This window comes from Symsagittifera roscoffensis, chromosome 3 (assembly GCF_963678635.1).
Source record: "Symsagittifera roscoffensis chromosome 3, txSymRosc1.1, whole genome shotgun sequence".
NCBI lineage: Eukaryota > Metazoa > Xenacoelomorpha > Acoela > Convolutidae > Symsagittifera > Symsagittifera roscoffensis.
Window position 1 is genome coordinate 60,620,986 of NC_087064.1, and position 18,492 is coordinate 60,639,477.

The 18,492-nt window shown below is 35.5% G+C and overlaps 1 protein-coding gene across 10 annotated transcripts in view; it reads left to right on the top strand.

Annotated features, from left to right (window-relative positions):
- Window positions 1-6,612: 6,612 nt before the first annotated feature.
- The window catches only part of LOC134842232 (serine/threonine-protein kinase MARK2-like), a 41,020-nt gene continuing 29,140 nt past the window's right edge, over window positions 6,613-18,492 (top strand). For all 10 annotated transcript variants that reach the window (XM_063858475.1, XM_063858476.1, XM_063858481.1 and 7 more), the window contains exon 1: window positions 6,613-7,139. In XM_063858475.1, the coding sequence (XP_063714545.1) occupies window positions 6,885-7,139 (255 nt within the window). In that variant the 5' untranslated portion in view covers window positions 6,613-6,884. The remainder of the gene's footprint in view (window positions 7,140-18,492) is intronic.

The following is an 18,492-nucleotide window of genomic DNA, read 5'->3' on the forward strand; positions in this document are numbered from 1 at the left end:
TAGACCCTTCCGGATTGAAGTTAAGCCTCTTATTTTACAATTCACACTAACGGTGAAGGGTTTTGTCGCTTGCCTAACTTCGGCTCGATTAAGGTTTTGCTGTGCCTTTAGCCTTCACTTTTCGTCTAGAACAGCCTAAAGTTACTTTATTCAACCGCTATTACCTTTTGGTAGGGGTATAAGGGCTTTTCTAAAAAAATTTTATAAAACGTGAAGGGTGTACCCTTCCAAATTGAGGAATTTGCTAAAAACAATCTCAAAAAATTTTCACGCTTACTTTTTTGCAAAACTTTTGTCCCTATCAATAAGCACAGCTAATTTCTGATCTATTGGTACCAAGATCAACTCGATATGCCTAGTAGTTCCAAAGTTATTAACCAAAACGTCTTTTTTCTAAAGTCAAGAAATTTCTCTCTTATAGGTTCCGCCTAACTTTTTCCGCAAATCTGGTCCTTTCGACCTAAAAATTATTGATCCGAGCTCAAAAGGCCTATAGTCTTCTAGTTCAATGCAAAAAACCCGATCTAAAACGCTTTAGTTGAAAAAATTTGCAAAAAAACTATGCTACCTGTACCCCTCCGGATTGATGAATCCACCAAATCAAAGACGTTAAGTTCGATTTCTCTGCAACCGGGAAGGCTTTCGGGTAGCGGATTTTAAAACTTGTAGATTCACTAGTGGACGTTGTCCGAACAACTATTTTTACTGTTCTAACTCAAAAATTTCAAAAAATTTTCTGAATTTTTAGTGTTTCGGTTTCTCAAAAATCACGAAAATTCGGTTTTTTGGTTCCAAAATAGTTCCAACCACTTCCGAACTAAACTTAACTGGTTCTATCTATTATGGTAGTGCAATTACAATGTAACACACTACTTTAGCGCTTTTTTCCGTTTCAAAAATTATCGATATCTCAAAAATCGCGACTTGTGGGGGATCAAAATATCACTATTTTGACCCTAAAAACCGGTCTGTTTTCGTTGTTTTTCACTGAAAAACGATATAAGACTATTAATATAGGCTATATAAGTAATAATATTAGTAATACTATACCCCTCCGGGTTTGTTTAATATCCGAATTAAGGTGCTTAACTCGGATATTCGCAGTTCGGTGAAGGGTCACTACAGTGCAGCACTGTCGAGCCCCCCACAGATTACTATCTTACTTTTTGTACCAAAAGGGATACAAAACTTGTTAACGATACCCAACAGTCGATTGTTGTTGTCGTTGAGCGCCTTCTTGTTGCTCCCTGTACTGCTTGCCGGATCAGTCTTCTCCCAAGACCCTTCCGAATTGAGCGCAAATCAGCTTACCCTTCCTGATTGAGCGCAATTTATCATTAACGTGCTTAAATGCTCAAATAACCTTACAGTAAAAGCCTCACAAACAGGCTACAAAATTGATTGTAACGATCCTGACTGATATAAATGACTGTAACAACAATATATCTATCAACAACAACGGGGGGGTCGGATCACATCTTGTCTGGGGGGATGATTTCTACTGATTTTTTTTCTTCTTTTTTTTTTTTGGTTTTTTCGGTTATTTTTTATGTTTTTTGTTTTTATTGGGTACTATACTACTTTTTGTTTGGTTTTATATATATCTTTAAGTGTTTTTGGTCACAAACCTTTCAGGGAACGAGGGAATGGCCGATCCCCCCACCCTTCCTGGTTCGTGAATTTTCGGTCTTAACTAAGTTAAAAAGCTATTCACGGTAATCCGGAAGGCTTCCGCGTTCCGAACTACCCTTCCGCCCCGGCGGTTTAGGCCTATTAAGGGCGTTAATGTGAGCATCCGCTCGGCGCGGAGTGCTCGTTAACGGTTCTGCCGGTCATGATGTTAAAAAGAATAACACCCAGGAGCGCCATAAAAACATGTATGTAACATTCGCCCGGAAGATACATATCAACGGAAAACAAAACTAAGTCTTAAGACGACTGGCTAACGTCTAAACAGAGCTTTGCATGCTTTTCACCGTCTCTACCAAGCCAGTACTTTTCGGTGGTCTTTTCTAACATCGGGTCGACAAAACGTTACTGCTTTCGGCTTCGGTCAAAACACTCAAATTAACTTAATTACATGCAGAAATAGTGAGCTCATGGCTGGGTCTCAGTATCCCCAGACCACGAGGTCACTCCTAAAAATAGGGCTACTACTTATTATATTACTATTGTTTTTGTTCAGTAGATAAAAATCATCATCTCCATCGAAGATGGATCAACCCTTTCCCCCAACTCCTAGCTTCTCATCCTTATCAAAATGAATCCAGTTGTTAACTAAATTCAAATCAGGACATGACAAGAAGCTAAAAGTCTATATAAAAGAATAAAAGTCTCAGTTCCGAAACCCTTCCGGATTCTTGAATCCACTGAATCAAGCTCGTTAATCTTGATTTCTTCTTAATCCGGAAGGCTGTCCTCCACCCTTCACCGTTGTCTGCAACAGCCTTGCAACTATTGTAGCGACACAATAGTTGCAAATCGGAGTGTTCACTGCTATTCCTGCAATCTGCTATTGTTTTTTCTCACAATTTTCGTACTTATCGTCCGCGCAACTAATGTTGTTCTGTTTTTCTTAGTTCTTTTTGCTGAAATGGCCGTTTCTGACGTTTCTCAGAAATGTTACGTAACCACTTCGAAAATTTAAAAATTAGCAATTCCCGAATCCTTTAACCTTCACGTTTTGTCCCATCGTTCAAATAACGTCGTTAATTCTTAATAATCACCAATCCGGAAGGCTCGCTGTTAAAATTCGAATTCCGCAGAGATTGCATTTTGGCCATTCTGGTCGAATGTCACAATCGAGTAAATAAACTATAAAGCAACTCCAGAATTGATTGGGTAATTGAGTTTAACCCGAGAAGTTTGAAATAAGTAAGTTTTAATTCTAGAAACAAGTTTCTTGTTTGAACCATTGGGCAGTCCACCTTTCCGCCGAAGGTTCACTCTGGTCCTTTCGAATTTACTGCTCACCCACTCGCGATCACCTTCTGCCAAGTATCACCTCTACTCTCGTTCGAATTATGTATTGGTACGAGATTTTTGACTATTTTTGACTTTTTTCCGCTGCTATTTTTGACTTTTTTCCCGCTGCCATTTTTGACTTTTTTCCCGCGATTGTAGTTCGATTCTTCTGATCTTACTTTTCTGGAATTTTCAGTTGTCTCGAGAAACCTGAGCATGGCATGCTCAATTTGAATTTTTGATAAATTGCAATTCACCCTAAAATCAAGACTAAACGTTTTCTCAAGGTCAAACTTCCAAATATGACCGACTGGCACATACTTTCCGGACTCAAGATCGATGTCCTCATTGCGTGTCGTCGTCCGTCAGAGAGCCCCAGACTGTTGAGTGCGTCTCACTATACAGTGCCAGTGGTCATTTACAGAAGTTTGCAGCAGATTTAACTTTATCGACACCCCAAAATTCACAACCAAGCAAAATTGTCACATTATCGCTAAACAGCAATCAAAATCTGCATACACCAGCACCCTGATTTTCCGCTTTGTAAGCTAATGATTAAAATTTTTTTTGTTTTACCCATTTAGAAAATTGTCATGCAGCATTATGATTTATATAGTAGATATAATATACTAGTAACAACATTTTTTTAATTGAAATTTGTTTTGCGTGCCCTCAGATTTCATCTGAGTTGGCACTCAAGCTCCTTTTTCTTTGATCCGCTCACGTCGGATAACGAAAATTTTGTAGTCTAATTTGCATTTGCTGATTATATAGCTTTTGCACATGTTTATCAAGCATGCCATTACTAATCCCTTTTACTTATTTAATACACTCAGAAGCAATTTCGTTTTCGCTTAAAAGTACCACCGTTAGCAGTTGTTTTCGCATTTTTGTCTATTTGGAAAGTAACGCTGATGTTGCGGAGTAAACAACTCTTCTTCTACAATTTCAACTGTAAACCATGTTTCCTCATTACAAACAACATCGTATAACTTCATTTGCAGGAATCTTCTGACTTTGGCAAGTTTATACTGCATGTTGATTTTTAGAGTCACTCGTCATATCTAGAGATCTATTTTCAAATACTTATCAATATTTTTTTTTTCAAACTCTGTTGATCTTTCACTTATTCTTCCTTGTAAAATGATTTTGAAAAGGAAAACTTCAGTTTGCCTTGGTTAGAGTGAAAAACTCCTGCACATTACTGCTTCGGTAGTTTTAGGAAAGCTTGAGTGCCCTTAAAGCGTAACCCGTTTTTTGGACGCGAGAATCCCCTGAACTTAAGCATATCAGTAAGTAGAGGAAAAGAACTCAAACCGAGAATCCCTTAGTAATGGCGAATGAACACGGAAAAGCTCATCGGGAAAGGAGTGGTGACACTCTTCGGTGTCCGGTATAGTTTGCTGCCTGACTTGTTGGCGTGGCTGGGTGTCTATTGGAAAATAGCATCAAAGAGGATAAAATTCCCGTAACATTAGCAGAAGAAAACTTAGTTCCGTGTTCCGTTGGTGTAGACGGCGCTGGAGTGGACAAGACTGACGTCGCTATCTCAATTGTCGCCTTGAGCTCTGTATTTCATTTATGACTCTAGCGGTTGTACTGTTTTTTATGTACTTCTGTCTCCCTGGGGGAGAAACATCACATAAAAAACATCATGTTTTTGCTCTCTTTAGAAATTTGTACTCGCGTTTGTTCTGACATAGCACCTTCGTTGTGTGAGCATTTTTAGAAGCACTAACGCGGAACCCAGTTCTCACCATTTGGCTTGGTGCTATTAGTACAGCATTCGCTCGCTTTGGAATTCAATCTATTCTTCGTCTCAATATGGCATCACGTTATCTGAAAGTATAATACAAGTTGAACTTAAAATTAACTTCAAGTTTTTTATAATAATGTTATAATGATATAATAATAAGAATCAATTACTGAAAATTGACATCGACATTAATGAACAATTATAAGAAATTTAGCAGAGAGAATTTTAACCATAACCCGTATATCAGGCCAGCAGTTATACATATCTATTCTGCAATAAAAAAATAACATTGCTGTTAGAAAACTTTAAAACCAGGAACATTGGGAAATCTCATGACAAACTATAGAAAAAAATTTTGAAACAATATTTTTTCAAATGCTGTAGGTAAATGCTGTGACACGGGGAACAATCTAGTTACATCCGTACTTGCAAATAACCATTGATAAGGAACAAGTCCGGAACTAACACTTTCGAAGAGTCTTAGAAGCAGAGAGCTGACAGCGGAGCTATAATAATAAAAAATCTAATAAAGATTTTAGGAAATGTGCAGGGGGAAGTGACTCCCTTTCAAGTTGTAGATCAAATCAAAAGTTTAGTTTTCTAATGTTTATACAGTTTGTGCAACTGCATTCGATCCTCCATGAGCACGGATTTAAATTTGATTGACAGATGTAATGACGCCGTGTAGTCTGGTTGAAGACATTGTTTTCACGGTTTCTCAGCAAAGTTTTGTTTGTTCTAACCGCTTGCTTTTCGACTCTTCCACTAATATATGTTTATCTTAATTGAATTATTGCATTGTGATCTGGTAAAAGGTCGGTATGGTAAAAAGACCTAGCCCCCCTCCCCCCTATGAAATTATCAGTAAAGTTGGTTGCGATAACTTAATTTTTAATTACGCTGGCGATTAGCAAGCGTTTCAAATCGGAATGTAGTATGTGAGCCTTACTTCAAATTTTTCCCAGGTTTTTTTTGACAAACTTGAAATTTTTTCTGATGTTTTTATTTGACAAAAATCTTTGGCTGAGTTTCAGGTTATTCGATGTCGGATTCTATTCTGTCGGCTTATATACCATTTTTTTTTCTTGAAATATCCGGCAGTACTTTTGAGATCAATAAGACTCTCGCATCAATTTTTGAATGCCGAAATTCAATGCCATTAGGACCTCTTTGAAAAACTTAAATAATTTCTAACACGAAAAAATGCTTTCTCGTTTCTCCCCATCCTTTTTCAATTGTAACTTAGTTCGAAATTCTGTGTGGCATTTTTAAAAGCTTCATGGTACCTTCATCCTATAGTTGCTGTATCGCAAAGGTGCGAAGCTCAGCTTCGCCTCTGTATTACGATAGTTAATATGCCAACTATCATCAAGTTTTCAGCAGAACAACTATCTGAAGAATTAGTAGTTCTTAGAAACGAACAGATTTTAAAAATCAGTCTGTCTATCTTTTTCATCTGTAAATATTTTAAAAAATGTAAACTCGGACAATAAACAAACTGGGCGAAATGTTCGTATAACGTTTAAAAATTTTTATTTCATTATTTCAACTGGCACGAAAAAATTGTATTTACTTGTGGAGCCCTCCTAAGGCCATTGGAAGACATTTAAGTCTACAATGAACACTTACTTTTAGAAAAGGAATTGGTAAAGGCCGTTAAACCATTTTGTGATATTTCTGGAGTGTAGTAACTATATGATTGATATAACTAATTTATTGCCACAGTTGATATAACTAATTTATTTAGATTAGTTTTGTCCACTTCCAAGAAATATTGTTCAAAAGGCTGTGGCATTGTAATTAGGCTTGTTTCATAGAAAATTTATATGCAATATTTCCAGTTCAATAATCTTGAAACCTGCAATGACTTGTGCAACTACTATTTCAGAACAAGAAGAATGGAGAAAAGGGCGTGTTTGTTCCAAGTGATGCTCCAGGATCAAACTATTTGAATCCAAATATCACCATCAAAGATATTCAGATTCCAGATGTGAAATCCAGTCAAAGCCGGCACTACAGAATAACCGAAGCTGTTACTGCGAACAGACCAAAAACGATACTCGTTGAAACCGATTCAAATAGAAAGGTATCGCTGCCCGCGGAAAGACCCGCCAGCGTGGCTACTCAATTGGTTAAGAAAGTTTCAGTTCCAGCCAACAATCCAATGGCTGGACAAGCAGGTGGAGGAACGGCGACGACAGGAGGAACCACATCTGTATCTTCCAGCAGGCGAACTTCAAGACAAGAAGCAATGAGCGGGAATCCAACTTCTGGAACCAGTGAGCGATCAAGCACCCGAGCAGGTGGAGCTAGTCGGTCACACGAAAATATTATTGGCAAATACAAGCTGGGCAAGACCATAGGCAAAGGAAATTTCGCTAAAGTGAAACTGGCGAAACACTTGCCTTCCGACAAAGACGTAAGTTTCAAAATTTAGCTCCGTACTCTGCGAAAAGAATTTTTAAAAAGCCGGTAAGACGAGGCCAGCTCAAATGATGTGGTTGATTTCCCCGGTCTTTGAACAATGATCTTGTAACCAGGTACTCTTCCCGTTAGTGAGTTCAAAGAGTTTCTGCTCGTGAAATCTACGCATATTGTAGCCTATGTGATTTAGATATTTTTTCGACGTTTCTCAGAGTGGGAAGGAGCTATTGCCTATTTTGTTTTTTGAGACTTCAGACCTCAAAGCAAGTAAGATAGTGATAGTGTTTCGCATCATATTGATGTAGCTTCGGTGACGATAATTGGTTGCTTTTTTTGATTGGGTTGGTAGTTTCGTTTTGTCTCTTATCCAGTGTTATTGTTCCCCTACGGGATAGGTAGGGCATGCCACTATCGTGATTTACTTGATCGTTGTTTTAACACTGGATTCGACTGATTTGTTTTTAGGTCAACCTCCTCCTTATGCTATTTAATACTTTCAAGGATATATAGCTCACCGTGCTGTTGAGCTGAAGCTGTACTGCTACACGAAGGGGTCAGGTATAGACTGAGGATATTCAGGTCTGTCGGTCTGCTTGAACAGTTGAATGAATGCGGACTTAATAGCAAACGGACTTTAAATAGCAAAGTGTTCGTTTTTAGCATCCGCATTTGGTAGTTTTTTTGAGAATGTTTTTTCTTGATTTAACTAGTGCGCAAATGTTAAGCGTTTTTATGTAAATCGTACGAAATACTCAGGATGTTTGGGTTTTTATGTTTAGGTCGGTAGACACGAATATTGAATTAGCTTAGGTTTTGACTTCGGCAGACCAAGAAATTACGGTTTTCATGGATTTTTTTTCAAGGGACAGATTCAAGCGCCTGGTTTTGGCCATCCAGTTAATTGATTGAATTAATAGTTGAAATAATAAACTGGATGTAGGCCAGAAATTAGGATCGTTTTGCTGGGTGCCGGACATCAAGCCGACGGGACTTGAAGCCGAATTGTAAAATTAGGGACTTCAAGCCGAAAATTTTCTCATTAATTCATGAAATATGATTAATTTGAATACTTTTTTGAAGAATTTCTCAATTTCATGATCTTTCTCCAGTTGTTATTGGCGTTTTCAAAAATTTAAGCCTCCGAATGATGTTAAGGAAAGTTGAAAAATAAAACATGGCTGAAGGCAATTTTCTTGTTTATAAGCTATGCATTTCAAAAACCGGTTGGTTTTTTTAATGGATGCCAATCCCAAGTGATTCATTGTCATGAATAAAGCTTCTTATGGACTAAATTTGCTTACAATTTTGAAACGCAACGTTTTACAGATGAAAAAATAGTGATCTGAGGTGCTTGTAAAGTTTAAATTTCGGCCTGAAGTCCCTTCGGCTTGAAGTCCCGTCGGCTTGTTGTCCTAGACCCCGTTTTGCTATCAGCGCACAAGAATCGGTTGCCACCTTGTGGTATACTTGTTTGAATTTTTTGATGCCCGATTTAGCATCTGTAAACTCAACGCATGAAGCGTCCTTGCAGGTAGGATAACAGCCATCGTTAATCGTTAATGGCGTTGGTTGTTACGTCTGAATCATATATTTTACTGAGAAGGACGCTGTGATTTACTGTGTCAAGGTAGCAGTGAGATTCAGTGCCACCATAGAATTCTAACACGGTTTTTCAAGATTCAGTCCTTCGGTTATGATTGAAACTTTGAAGTCACGGTAGACCAAGTGATCCTAAAACCATATTGCCATATTAATTTCATGTTTAACTGCATTGCAATTTGAGTAAGAGACTCATTTTCATCAGTTTTGCTATTGTCAGAATAGCATGTATGCCTGAAAAACTTGATAAGTTGAATGAAACAGTTGACTTCTATAGCAAACGGATTTTGAATAGCAAAGTGTTTGCCATCGTTTTTTGTTTGTGTGTGTGTGGACGTGTGTGAGTATATATATATATTCACTTATACACACATATCGCCGTGTTTGAGTTTTTTAAAAGTATTGTTTTACAGGTTTAACGAAAATATTAACGTTTCACTTTTAAACTATATCATATATTGCAATGCGTAAGAAATGTTTTAGATTTTTCAGTTTGAGTTTAGTGTTTATTTCACAAAGTTTGAAATTAGCATCCCAAAAATGGGATGCTGTCAGGGTTTCTGAGGGGTCGCAAATTTTGCCTCAAATATAAAAACCCAAATCCTTAGTTTACGATATACGACGATTCGAAGTTTCAAAAACTTCACTATATCAAGAATTCCCAACCTTATAGTGAGGCGCTTTTAAGGTAATCTCAGGCGATGCAAACGTTTCCACCAAATATGACTGATCAAATCCTTTCAGTTTTCGAGATATGACGTTTTTTATGTTTTTCCCAAATTTTCAAAGATTTGATGTTTGATCATTTTTGTTTAAACATTGTCTCAGAGGAAATAATTCTCTTGTGCAAATTTTGATTTAAAAAGCGTTGTTGGATGCCCACGTCTATTGTTGTGGTTGCATTCATTTAGTTATTTATATTTTGTATATGAACAGTTTTCACGTTCATGAATCTGTTTGAAGATTCGGAGGTGTGTTACATGCTAGTTTATATGTAAATTGGGATGTTTCAAACCATCATTTGTATCGAAAAATGTAGCTATATATTTTTTCAACATCGGCACCTTCTTTCAGTAAAAGAATGTCTGTCGAATTTTATTATTTTTTCTCAAATAGGGTTCGTTTGATAAGAATAAAATTCAGCCATGAAGTTTTTTTGTTCTTCAAAAATTTAATAAACTAAAAAATGCATATAGTTTTTTAGCAAGGGCACTAACTACACTGGTTCTCCACAATCAGCTGAACAACTCATCTGTTGGCCTTTTCCGTTGTGGGTAAACTGAATAGAAGCCAGGTCATGTTATTTGTTCTATGGAACTCGGTAGTTTAACGAAGCTTAAAAACAGTAGCTTTTTTCGTTTTTTTTTCTAGTTCATTAAATCTTTTCCAAACGCCTATATGCTCAACGCTTTAACAATAAGTTTTCTGTTAAAACTTTTCAATTTGATTTAAAAAATTGGTGGTGGTGTCGTTATCTGTTTTTCAGTTTGTTTTTAATGCATCTAGTGTTCACTTTTGACTGATTTTTTATCATACTTTTTGATCTGACCTGTAATGAAGAATATTGCAATTATTTTTGTCATCCGCGTTGGGACTAGAGACATTTGTTGCAAAAGAACAACAAAATGGAAGATTAGATCTCCGGATTGTTTGTGTTGAATTATGAAAAAGCTCTTTGTGAACTCTTTTTTTGTCATTTCATTTAGTTGTTTGCAATTAAGAGATGGATACGTTTTAAGCAAAAAGTTCAATAAAAATACATGTTAAATTTGTACTTATCACAGCGTGAGGTGCCAAAATTTAATCTTCACTCAATGTTAGATTTAAAGCTATCGGGCTCAGGCCTGTCCTGTAGTCTTTCTGAAGTCAAATCAAATCTATTGGAAATTGTTAGATCTGTTTACCGTTAAGTGACTACCCGTTTACATTATTTCAAAGTTAGTCGCTGCCGGTCAAATACTTTGCCAAATCTGTGACTTTGTCGGGTGAAATTCAAATTTTCATGCTGTTACACGTCATGGGAATATTTAGGTGGTCGAGACGCTTTTGGTAGACTTTTGAGGTTTTGGGCTATTTTCCATGTACATTGTGAAGTGGGGAATTGAAGTTGGTTAAACTCAGTTGTCGTCATGGAATAAATTTTTGTTTGGTACACTGTTTTCACCTACCGTATTTTATTCTGCTTCTTAATATCAGTTTCATTCATTCAGTCAAAGTGTTTCATTCGCTTTAGAAACACGAAAAGCGGTTTAATAAGCAAAGTGAACTACTTTCAGGGTTGTTGTGATAACATAATACCATTAAATAATGCCCTGATTGTCAGTTTACAGAATTTTTCTTCTACTCCTCGGTGGAGTGGAAATTTTTGAATACATAGGGCTGGAGTAGTGAGTGATTGAGTGATTATAATTAACTTAGATTATTATTTAATGTTTTTAGCATAGAATTTAATAACAGGTTTTTCAGCGGTCGTTAAAGTTTAATCGATATTGAGTTTTTTTTACAAATTTAATTATCTTAACAAATTTTAAAAACTTGGTTTTATTGAAATTGTAGAAAAATAATTAAATCTGTAAAAGCTAATTTTCCTTTTATAACATTTTCATTTCAACGACGTTGTCAATTGCAAGCAATGCCCAGGAAAGATGGCATCCAACAAAAGCTAAATGTATAGTAAAATTTTTTTTTTCTGGTACTCTTTTTGGTATTTTATGGTATTTAACTAGTCCAGGAAGTGAGTGTAAACTAAGATAGCCGTGCTTAACACTCCACCATAAAAATTCTTGTACGGACTTCTCTTTTCGCACAGTAAAGGTTGTTCAACCTGTCATGTAGTCAAAAAGGAATTAAAGTCAGCGTCATTTTTCCTCATTATCGAGCAATATTACCATCCGTCAGTAGACTGACCAACGCTTAATAGGATGAGCAGAGAAGATTATTCTCTGAAGTGGGAGGCTGTCAAAGTTGGATAATAGAGGAAAATGTCCAATTATTCAATTTTAAAATTCTGTTGCACTTTTTTGTTCATATCCGTCCGTTTTACTGTTTTCGTTCTGAAAAATCTTGCGGAAAATTGTTTGATACTTTTTTTTAGTAAATCACAAATCTGTTTTTTTCATGCAAAACCAGCGTTGTGTATTTATACCATTTTGTATTCACAACGATTAATGTTTTTGAGATAAAATAAAATCGTCCTTTTCTTCAGCATAATACCTATTCTTGTTCTTTTTCCATTCCTTCTGCACTCCTAAGTTCACTTTCATATATTTATTTCATAGGGGATTAAATTGGTAACCGTGCTACTGAAATGTTAAAGGGTAAAATGAAATGAATGCAAGCTTTGACTTGAATGCCTAAGGCCATGATCCTGTATTTCGCACCAAGTAATTCCGACTATGCGCTGTTTGCAATTGTGGTCCTCTTATAAACTTGGAAATTACTAACCCAGTAAGTCGAAATGAGCAGATGGCAGAAAATGGTTATCGTTTTTAGTGAAATTGATTTTGAAAGGACGAATTTCACGCTCAAGTTGATTGTATTCCGGATGTCACGCAACGTGATTAAATGAAGTCTTTTTTATACAGTGCGCTAACAAAGCGCTTTTTAGGCTTAAAACTGGCAAATGGCAAGTGAAAGTAAGTCTTCCCTGTTAGAGGTACCTTCCCGTTTTCCAAATTCCAAATGTTCTCTGGATTAATCGCTATCCAATAGCCGAATCAGCTAGACATTTACATGCTCTTCAGGGTATTGAATAGTTCGCTGAGGATTGAACACTGTGAATACAGTGGAACAATAAATTTTTTATACCAATTTCACTGCTGAGGATAAAGACAGAAGAGGTTAGGTTATGGTAACAGCAAGGTGTACTGGAGTTACACTGATATAGATGGAAAGCGACAACACTTTTTGAACGGAGTTGAAGTGGCTCAAGCATGAAAGAATAGACTATGTAAAAATAGATGATTTTCGTTAATATTTTCTAGCGGATAATTGCAATCGAAAATATATAAATGTGTCAAATATTTTCATTTCATCCTAGTTTTTTTTCAAAATAATTAGTTGTTTTTCCATATTTAAGTTTATTAAGCTTAAAAAGAACAAAAAAATTTTACCTCACAGGTCTTGCTGGTTTTTTTTGAGTTTTTTTCAGGAGAAAGTCTTGAAATTTGTTCACGCTCAAATTTGGTTTTGCGCAGTTGACTTTTAATTTCTTTTCAAGTTCACTTCATTTCCTTTGTTAAATGAAGGCAAGCTCCACTATCGAACAGCAAAATTGTAAAGGTCACAAAAAACGAACGACTTCTAGTTTCAATAATGAACATATATTTTCTGAAGTCCCAGCAGAAAAAAACTTATCTGTTGATCCAGTTTTCTCACAATAAAGGTAACTTAACGAAGAATTCTATATATATTGTTTTATATTGTTTTATTCGAAAGATGAAAAATGTTTTAAAATTTTCATTGAAATATATATTTTTTTGGTTTTCTTGTTCTTTTACCTTTTCCAATTACCTGTTGGCTATGTTTCCACTTGCGAAAGCAAGTGTACTCACACAGTAGCGGATTTAGGGGGGAGGGTTGGGATTCGACCCCCTTCCGACCCAAAGGGAGATATTTTGAGATATCCATTTTTGGCTGACTGACCTTAAAATTTTTCTAAAGGCGCCTTGGGCGCGCATTTTTACGATTTTTAAGGGGAGAGCGCGCGCCGAAGTTTCCCAAAAAGTGATTCCTGGATCCGCGCCTGTACTCACACTTTCAATCTGCTGCAATTGTTTGTTAAATCGATGCTCGACTTTTTCCTGTAACCAGATAGTAATAAAAAATCACTTACTGGTTCAGGTTCAGTCTTATTTTATGCGCTAGTAGAGTGCCACATCGCCACATTTCTTATTTTTTATAGATATTATTATATGATCGTTTTTATGGTTGGTTTGTTACACGAGCGAAGCGAAGTGTATTTTTACGAACATACTTTTTTCGAACCTAAGTCGCAAATAAAAGTGCTCATTAGTGGCACTTTTGGTATATTTCAATTACATCATATTTCAGCGTAATAAAGCATAGGTAATTTGATAGCATATACTGCTGGTTTACTTTGGCTAGTGTTAGGTTCTGTTTGAAAACAACAGGTGTTATGAAATTGTATGGGATTTGTTAATTTTTTTTGCGACCCTTTCGAAAATTTTTGAACTTTTCGCAAAATTTTCATTTTTTCTCAAAAAGTACTTAACCAATTTTCAAAACAATGGTGACAGTGGAAAAAGTGGCTGCTATTCTATGTGCATGCAAATTTTGCTAGTCTCTTTTCAGTTTACACCATGTTCCACGTTCTACGGCACGGCTTTCGAAAGTTTCAGTAGGGGATTTTTGACTTATTTGGTTTTGAATTTGTTTATTTTCTCAAATAATAAATGATTAAATCTGACATGAACGTTTAAACTAAAGAAACAATCATTGGGATCTCTCCTTCTCAAGCGGCTAACCCCTAAATTTGAAAGAAAAAAGTTATGGCCTCAAACAAGCCCATTTTTGACATTTTGGTAATATTTTAAATTTTTTTGACTTTTCTCAAAAACTACCCTGCCAAATCAGAATAAGAGTACCACCGGAAAAAACGTGGTATGCTAATCTTCCCTTCGCAAGTGGCTATGGTTGCGTTTGAAAAAATATGGCCTTAGAAAATGTACAATTTTTGAAACTTTGCCCGTTTTTTAGAAACTTCTTTTTTCTTCAAAAATTAACCTGCTGATTCTGAGGTTGATAATTCGTTCAAACTAACATTGTGCTTAAACTTTTTCTGTGTAATCTGTTTTGCCTTATTTTTTGTGGAAAAGCGGATATGGACATCGGAAAAATCCATTTTTTGAAGTTTTTACCGTTTTTCTTAAAGAAATTTCATGACTGTTCTCGAAAGCTACTAGCTAAAGCCGATATTAAGGATTCAATCTAAAAATCAGGGTGTGGAAATCTTCCCTGCATACGAGATTATTCCCATGCTTTAGTAGAGAAAATTTTGTTTCGATTTTTGATCGTTTTTTGGAATCTTTTTTAATTTTTTTTTCGAAAACTAACCAGCCAAATCTGAGATAATGAATTTAGTTAAAAGATCAATTAGTAGTTTTTTCTTTAAATATGCAGCTAATCCACTACTTAAGCCGAAAAATCACTAGGGTTTTGCGTTAAGTTCATTTTTGTGTGAATCTAGCATAAGCTGGGCAACTAGTTTTTCTTCCAAGCGTCCGTGGCGCGATTGCGAGGAAGTGGAAATCCCAATCAACCGGTAGGAGATCCAAATCCGGAACATTGAAATAGTTAGTTTTTTTGGTCCAGTTTTTCCTGCATCGCATTGGCAATTTGATAGAAACTGCAGCTGCTTTATTGGTGGCTAGTGTTAGTAAAATTACAAGCGGTCATGAAGCAGATGTGAGAACGTGTTACTCCCAAGCCTTGCAAAAAAGTTTCTCAAGTTGTCTTCTTAACATTTTCCTGATTTCACTTTGTTTTGCCTGTTTATAGATCTTTTTTGCACTTTTCTCGCTTGTGTTTGCGAAGCGCAGCTTCGCCTCCTTGTTAATACAAAGAGTAGTAATTTCGTTTCAAGAGGGTGATATATTGCAGTGGACTTTGTTTCAGCCTTAAAGTTTAGACTTTCTATCTAACCGGGCTAGCTTCTGGCAATTAGCAAGCGTTATCAAATCGACATATTGTCTTTTTTAGATAAACAACTTGGATAGCAATATCGCTAAAATATTTAAACTCAAATTCTATGCCAAATGCGTTTTGCGTTGGTTTGACATTATTATCTGATTCCTGTAGCATGGCCAAGTTAATACCCTCCCACTAGCTTAAAAAACGAAATAGCAAAAAAAGGCTTAGTCGGAACATTCTGCGCGTCTTGCACAGCAACTGGTTATTTTTGTTTTTGTTTGGATAAAGCGATTATTTAAAAAATTGATAATTTTGGACGAATAAATAAATTTGAAATATTTAGTTTTACTTGCACTGTAAGCGGCTACATTGTTTTTATTCAAGCGCGGCTGCAACAATAGCTTACGGTCGGATCACGTTGTTCAACTAAATTTACTTTTTTAGAGCAAAATTAATCAAAATAGTAGTGTTTGACGGAAATTTTCATTAACTTTTGAAGATATCAACCCCCTGAGCTCCTAACGTGTTGGAGGTTTGAATATTGTAGACTGAAAGTTTTTTAAAAAAATTCGGAGGTACGGCTTTCCCAACTCGCTGGACTAAATTATATTTAAATTAATGCACTTGTCTATGATGCTCGTAGAAATATTTGTTAGTTTTTGAAAAAGTCAAGTATTTGAGAGCTGCGAACAAATCCACTATTTTACGCGCTCAAGTAATCTTTCCTAACTTAATTGAGGCGAGCTAATTGGTCCTTACTTAGCTCAGTTTACATTTTAAATCTCCAATTTGTTTGAAATTGATTTTGTTTCAAAGATTGAGCTACTCTATGCTGGTTTTGCGCTTCTGTTTGCGAAGTGCAGCTTGTATAGGTGTCGATGATTGACAAAGTTGAAAAAATTTAAATAGCTGTTCAATACGGTAATTGTTGCGTGAATTACACGCGGGAAATTTTGAAAGTTTTTCTGGCAGTTTTTAAACTGTTTCTGTGTACGTGCATATTTTGACTAAAATAACTGAGTTGAATAGGTTTTCAGTGCTTGCAGCATAATTGAAAAGCTAAGTGAGTGATTAATGAAAAAAGTGCGTCGTCAGTTTTTTTTATCGTTTTCTAGAACAAAGAGTCTTCATTTTTCTAATACACACATTTACTGTTCACTTTTCTCATTTTTAGGCTATCTACTACCGTTTTGTCGGGATATAAAATTGCTTATTATTAGAACTTTGTTAAGAGTTGATGAAAATAGTTCAGACTCTTATATAGGTCGCGATGATTTTTTTCTTTCGTTTTCAGGTTCTTAAAATCCAATTTATTCTTTCGCGGTTTGACTTTTGATTTCCTTTCATGTTCAGTTAAAAGGAAGGCAAACTCCACTATCGAACAGTAAAAGTGTAAAGGTCACGAAAACGTGATCGACTTCTAGTTTCAAAATTGGAATTTAAATTTCAGATTTCCGTCGAAGTATAAATTTTTTTTAATGATCCAGTTTTCTCAACGTTTTTCTGGCAGTTTTTAAACGGTTTCTGTGTACGTGCATATTTTGACTAAAATAACTGTGTTGAATAGGTTTTCAGTGCTTGCAGCATAATTGAAAAGCTAAGTGAGTGATTAATGAAAAAAGTGCGTCGTCAGTTTTTTTTAATCGTTTTCTAGAACAAAGAGTCTTCATTTTTCTAATACACACATTTACTGTTCACTTTTCTCATTTTTAGGCTATCTACTACCATTTTGTCGGGATATAAAATTGCTTATTATTAGAACTTTGTTAAGAGTTGATGAAAATAGTTCAGACTCTTATATAGGTCGCGATGATTTTTTTCTTTCGTTTTCAGGTTCTTAAAATCCAATTTATTCTTTCGCGGTTTGACTTTTGATTTCCTTTTATGTTCAGTTAAAAGGAAGGCAAACTCCACTATCGAACAGTAAAAGTGTAAAGGTCACGAAAACGTGATCGACTTCTAGTTTCAAAATTGGAATTTAAATTTCAGATTTCCGTCGAAGTATAAATTTTTTTTAATGATCCAGTTTTCTCAACGTATGTTTGTTTTATCAAAATTTAACTCAAAAATCAAAGAGTGTATTTTTTTTAATTCGATGTTTTTTTTCGCCCATTTTGTGATCTTTTTAAATTAAGATCAACTCTCGAGGGGAGGGGTGTTTGTCGCTATACAAGAAAAATCAGTTTTTTTTGGTTGCGTCGATAAGAAATGAATATTAAATGATTTCAGACACTTATACACGCAAGAAATTTCTAATTGTGCAGATCCAATAACAAAACTGATCTGTGTGAACTCAGTCCACCTCAACTAAAATTAATCGCTCTCCTAAATTAAACTTAAAATGCAGCGTAAAAATAGCGTGACTTAGTTTTTAAGTAGCTTAAAATGTTCAAGATTACCAAAAAACAACAAAAGTTGCCTGCTAATTGCGTTTCGATACGTTAATTGCGTGCTAATTGCGTTTGATTTTTGGTCAATTTTATCTAATAAGATTCGATCACAATTTTCGTGAAATTTAATCAGCTGTAATATGCTATTTTTTTATTTGAGCAAACAACTAATATAGTTTCAGTTCACTATTTTTTAAACCTGATTAGCCTTAATTAGTTTTCAAACATAAGCTTTTTTGCTGCATAGCACTATAGGGTTTTAGCAATTGCAATTTAATAGTATGTGTTTTCATTCGTTTTTTTTGGCGACTAGTGTTTGAAGAGCAATGCTCTACGGTGCAATTGTGCTAAGAGACGGGTCTTTAGACGCTGGTTTCTTTAACGCTGGGTCTTTCTTGATTTCGTATTTTAAGAGTCGATGAACGTAGTTCAGACTCTTATATAGGTGCTGATGATTTTTTTCCTGCAAAAGTTTAAATATTTGTACAGGTTTAAATTTTACTTTTTCGCGGATTGACTCATGATTTTTTTTAAAGTTCAGTTCATTTACTTTGTTTGAAAAAGCAAACTCCATTATCGAACAGCAAAAGTGTATAGGTCACGAAAAACGTGATCGGCTTCTAGTTTTGAAATTTGAATATAACTTTCAGATTTCTCATTGAAATCAAACTTTTCCTTATTTATCCAGTTTTCCCGAATTGGGTTAAC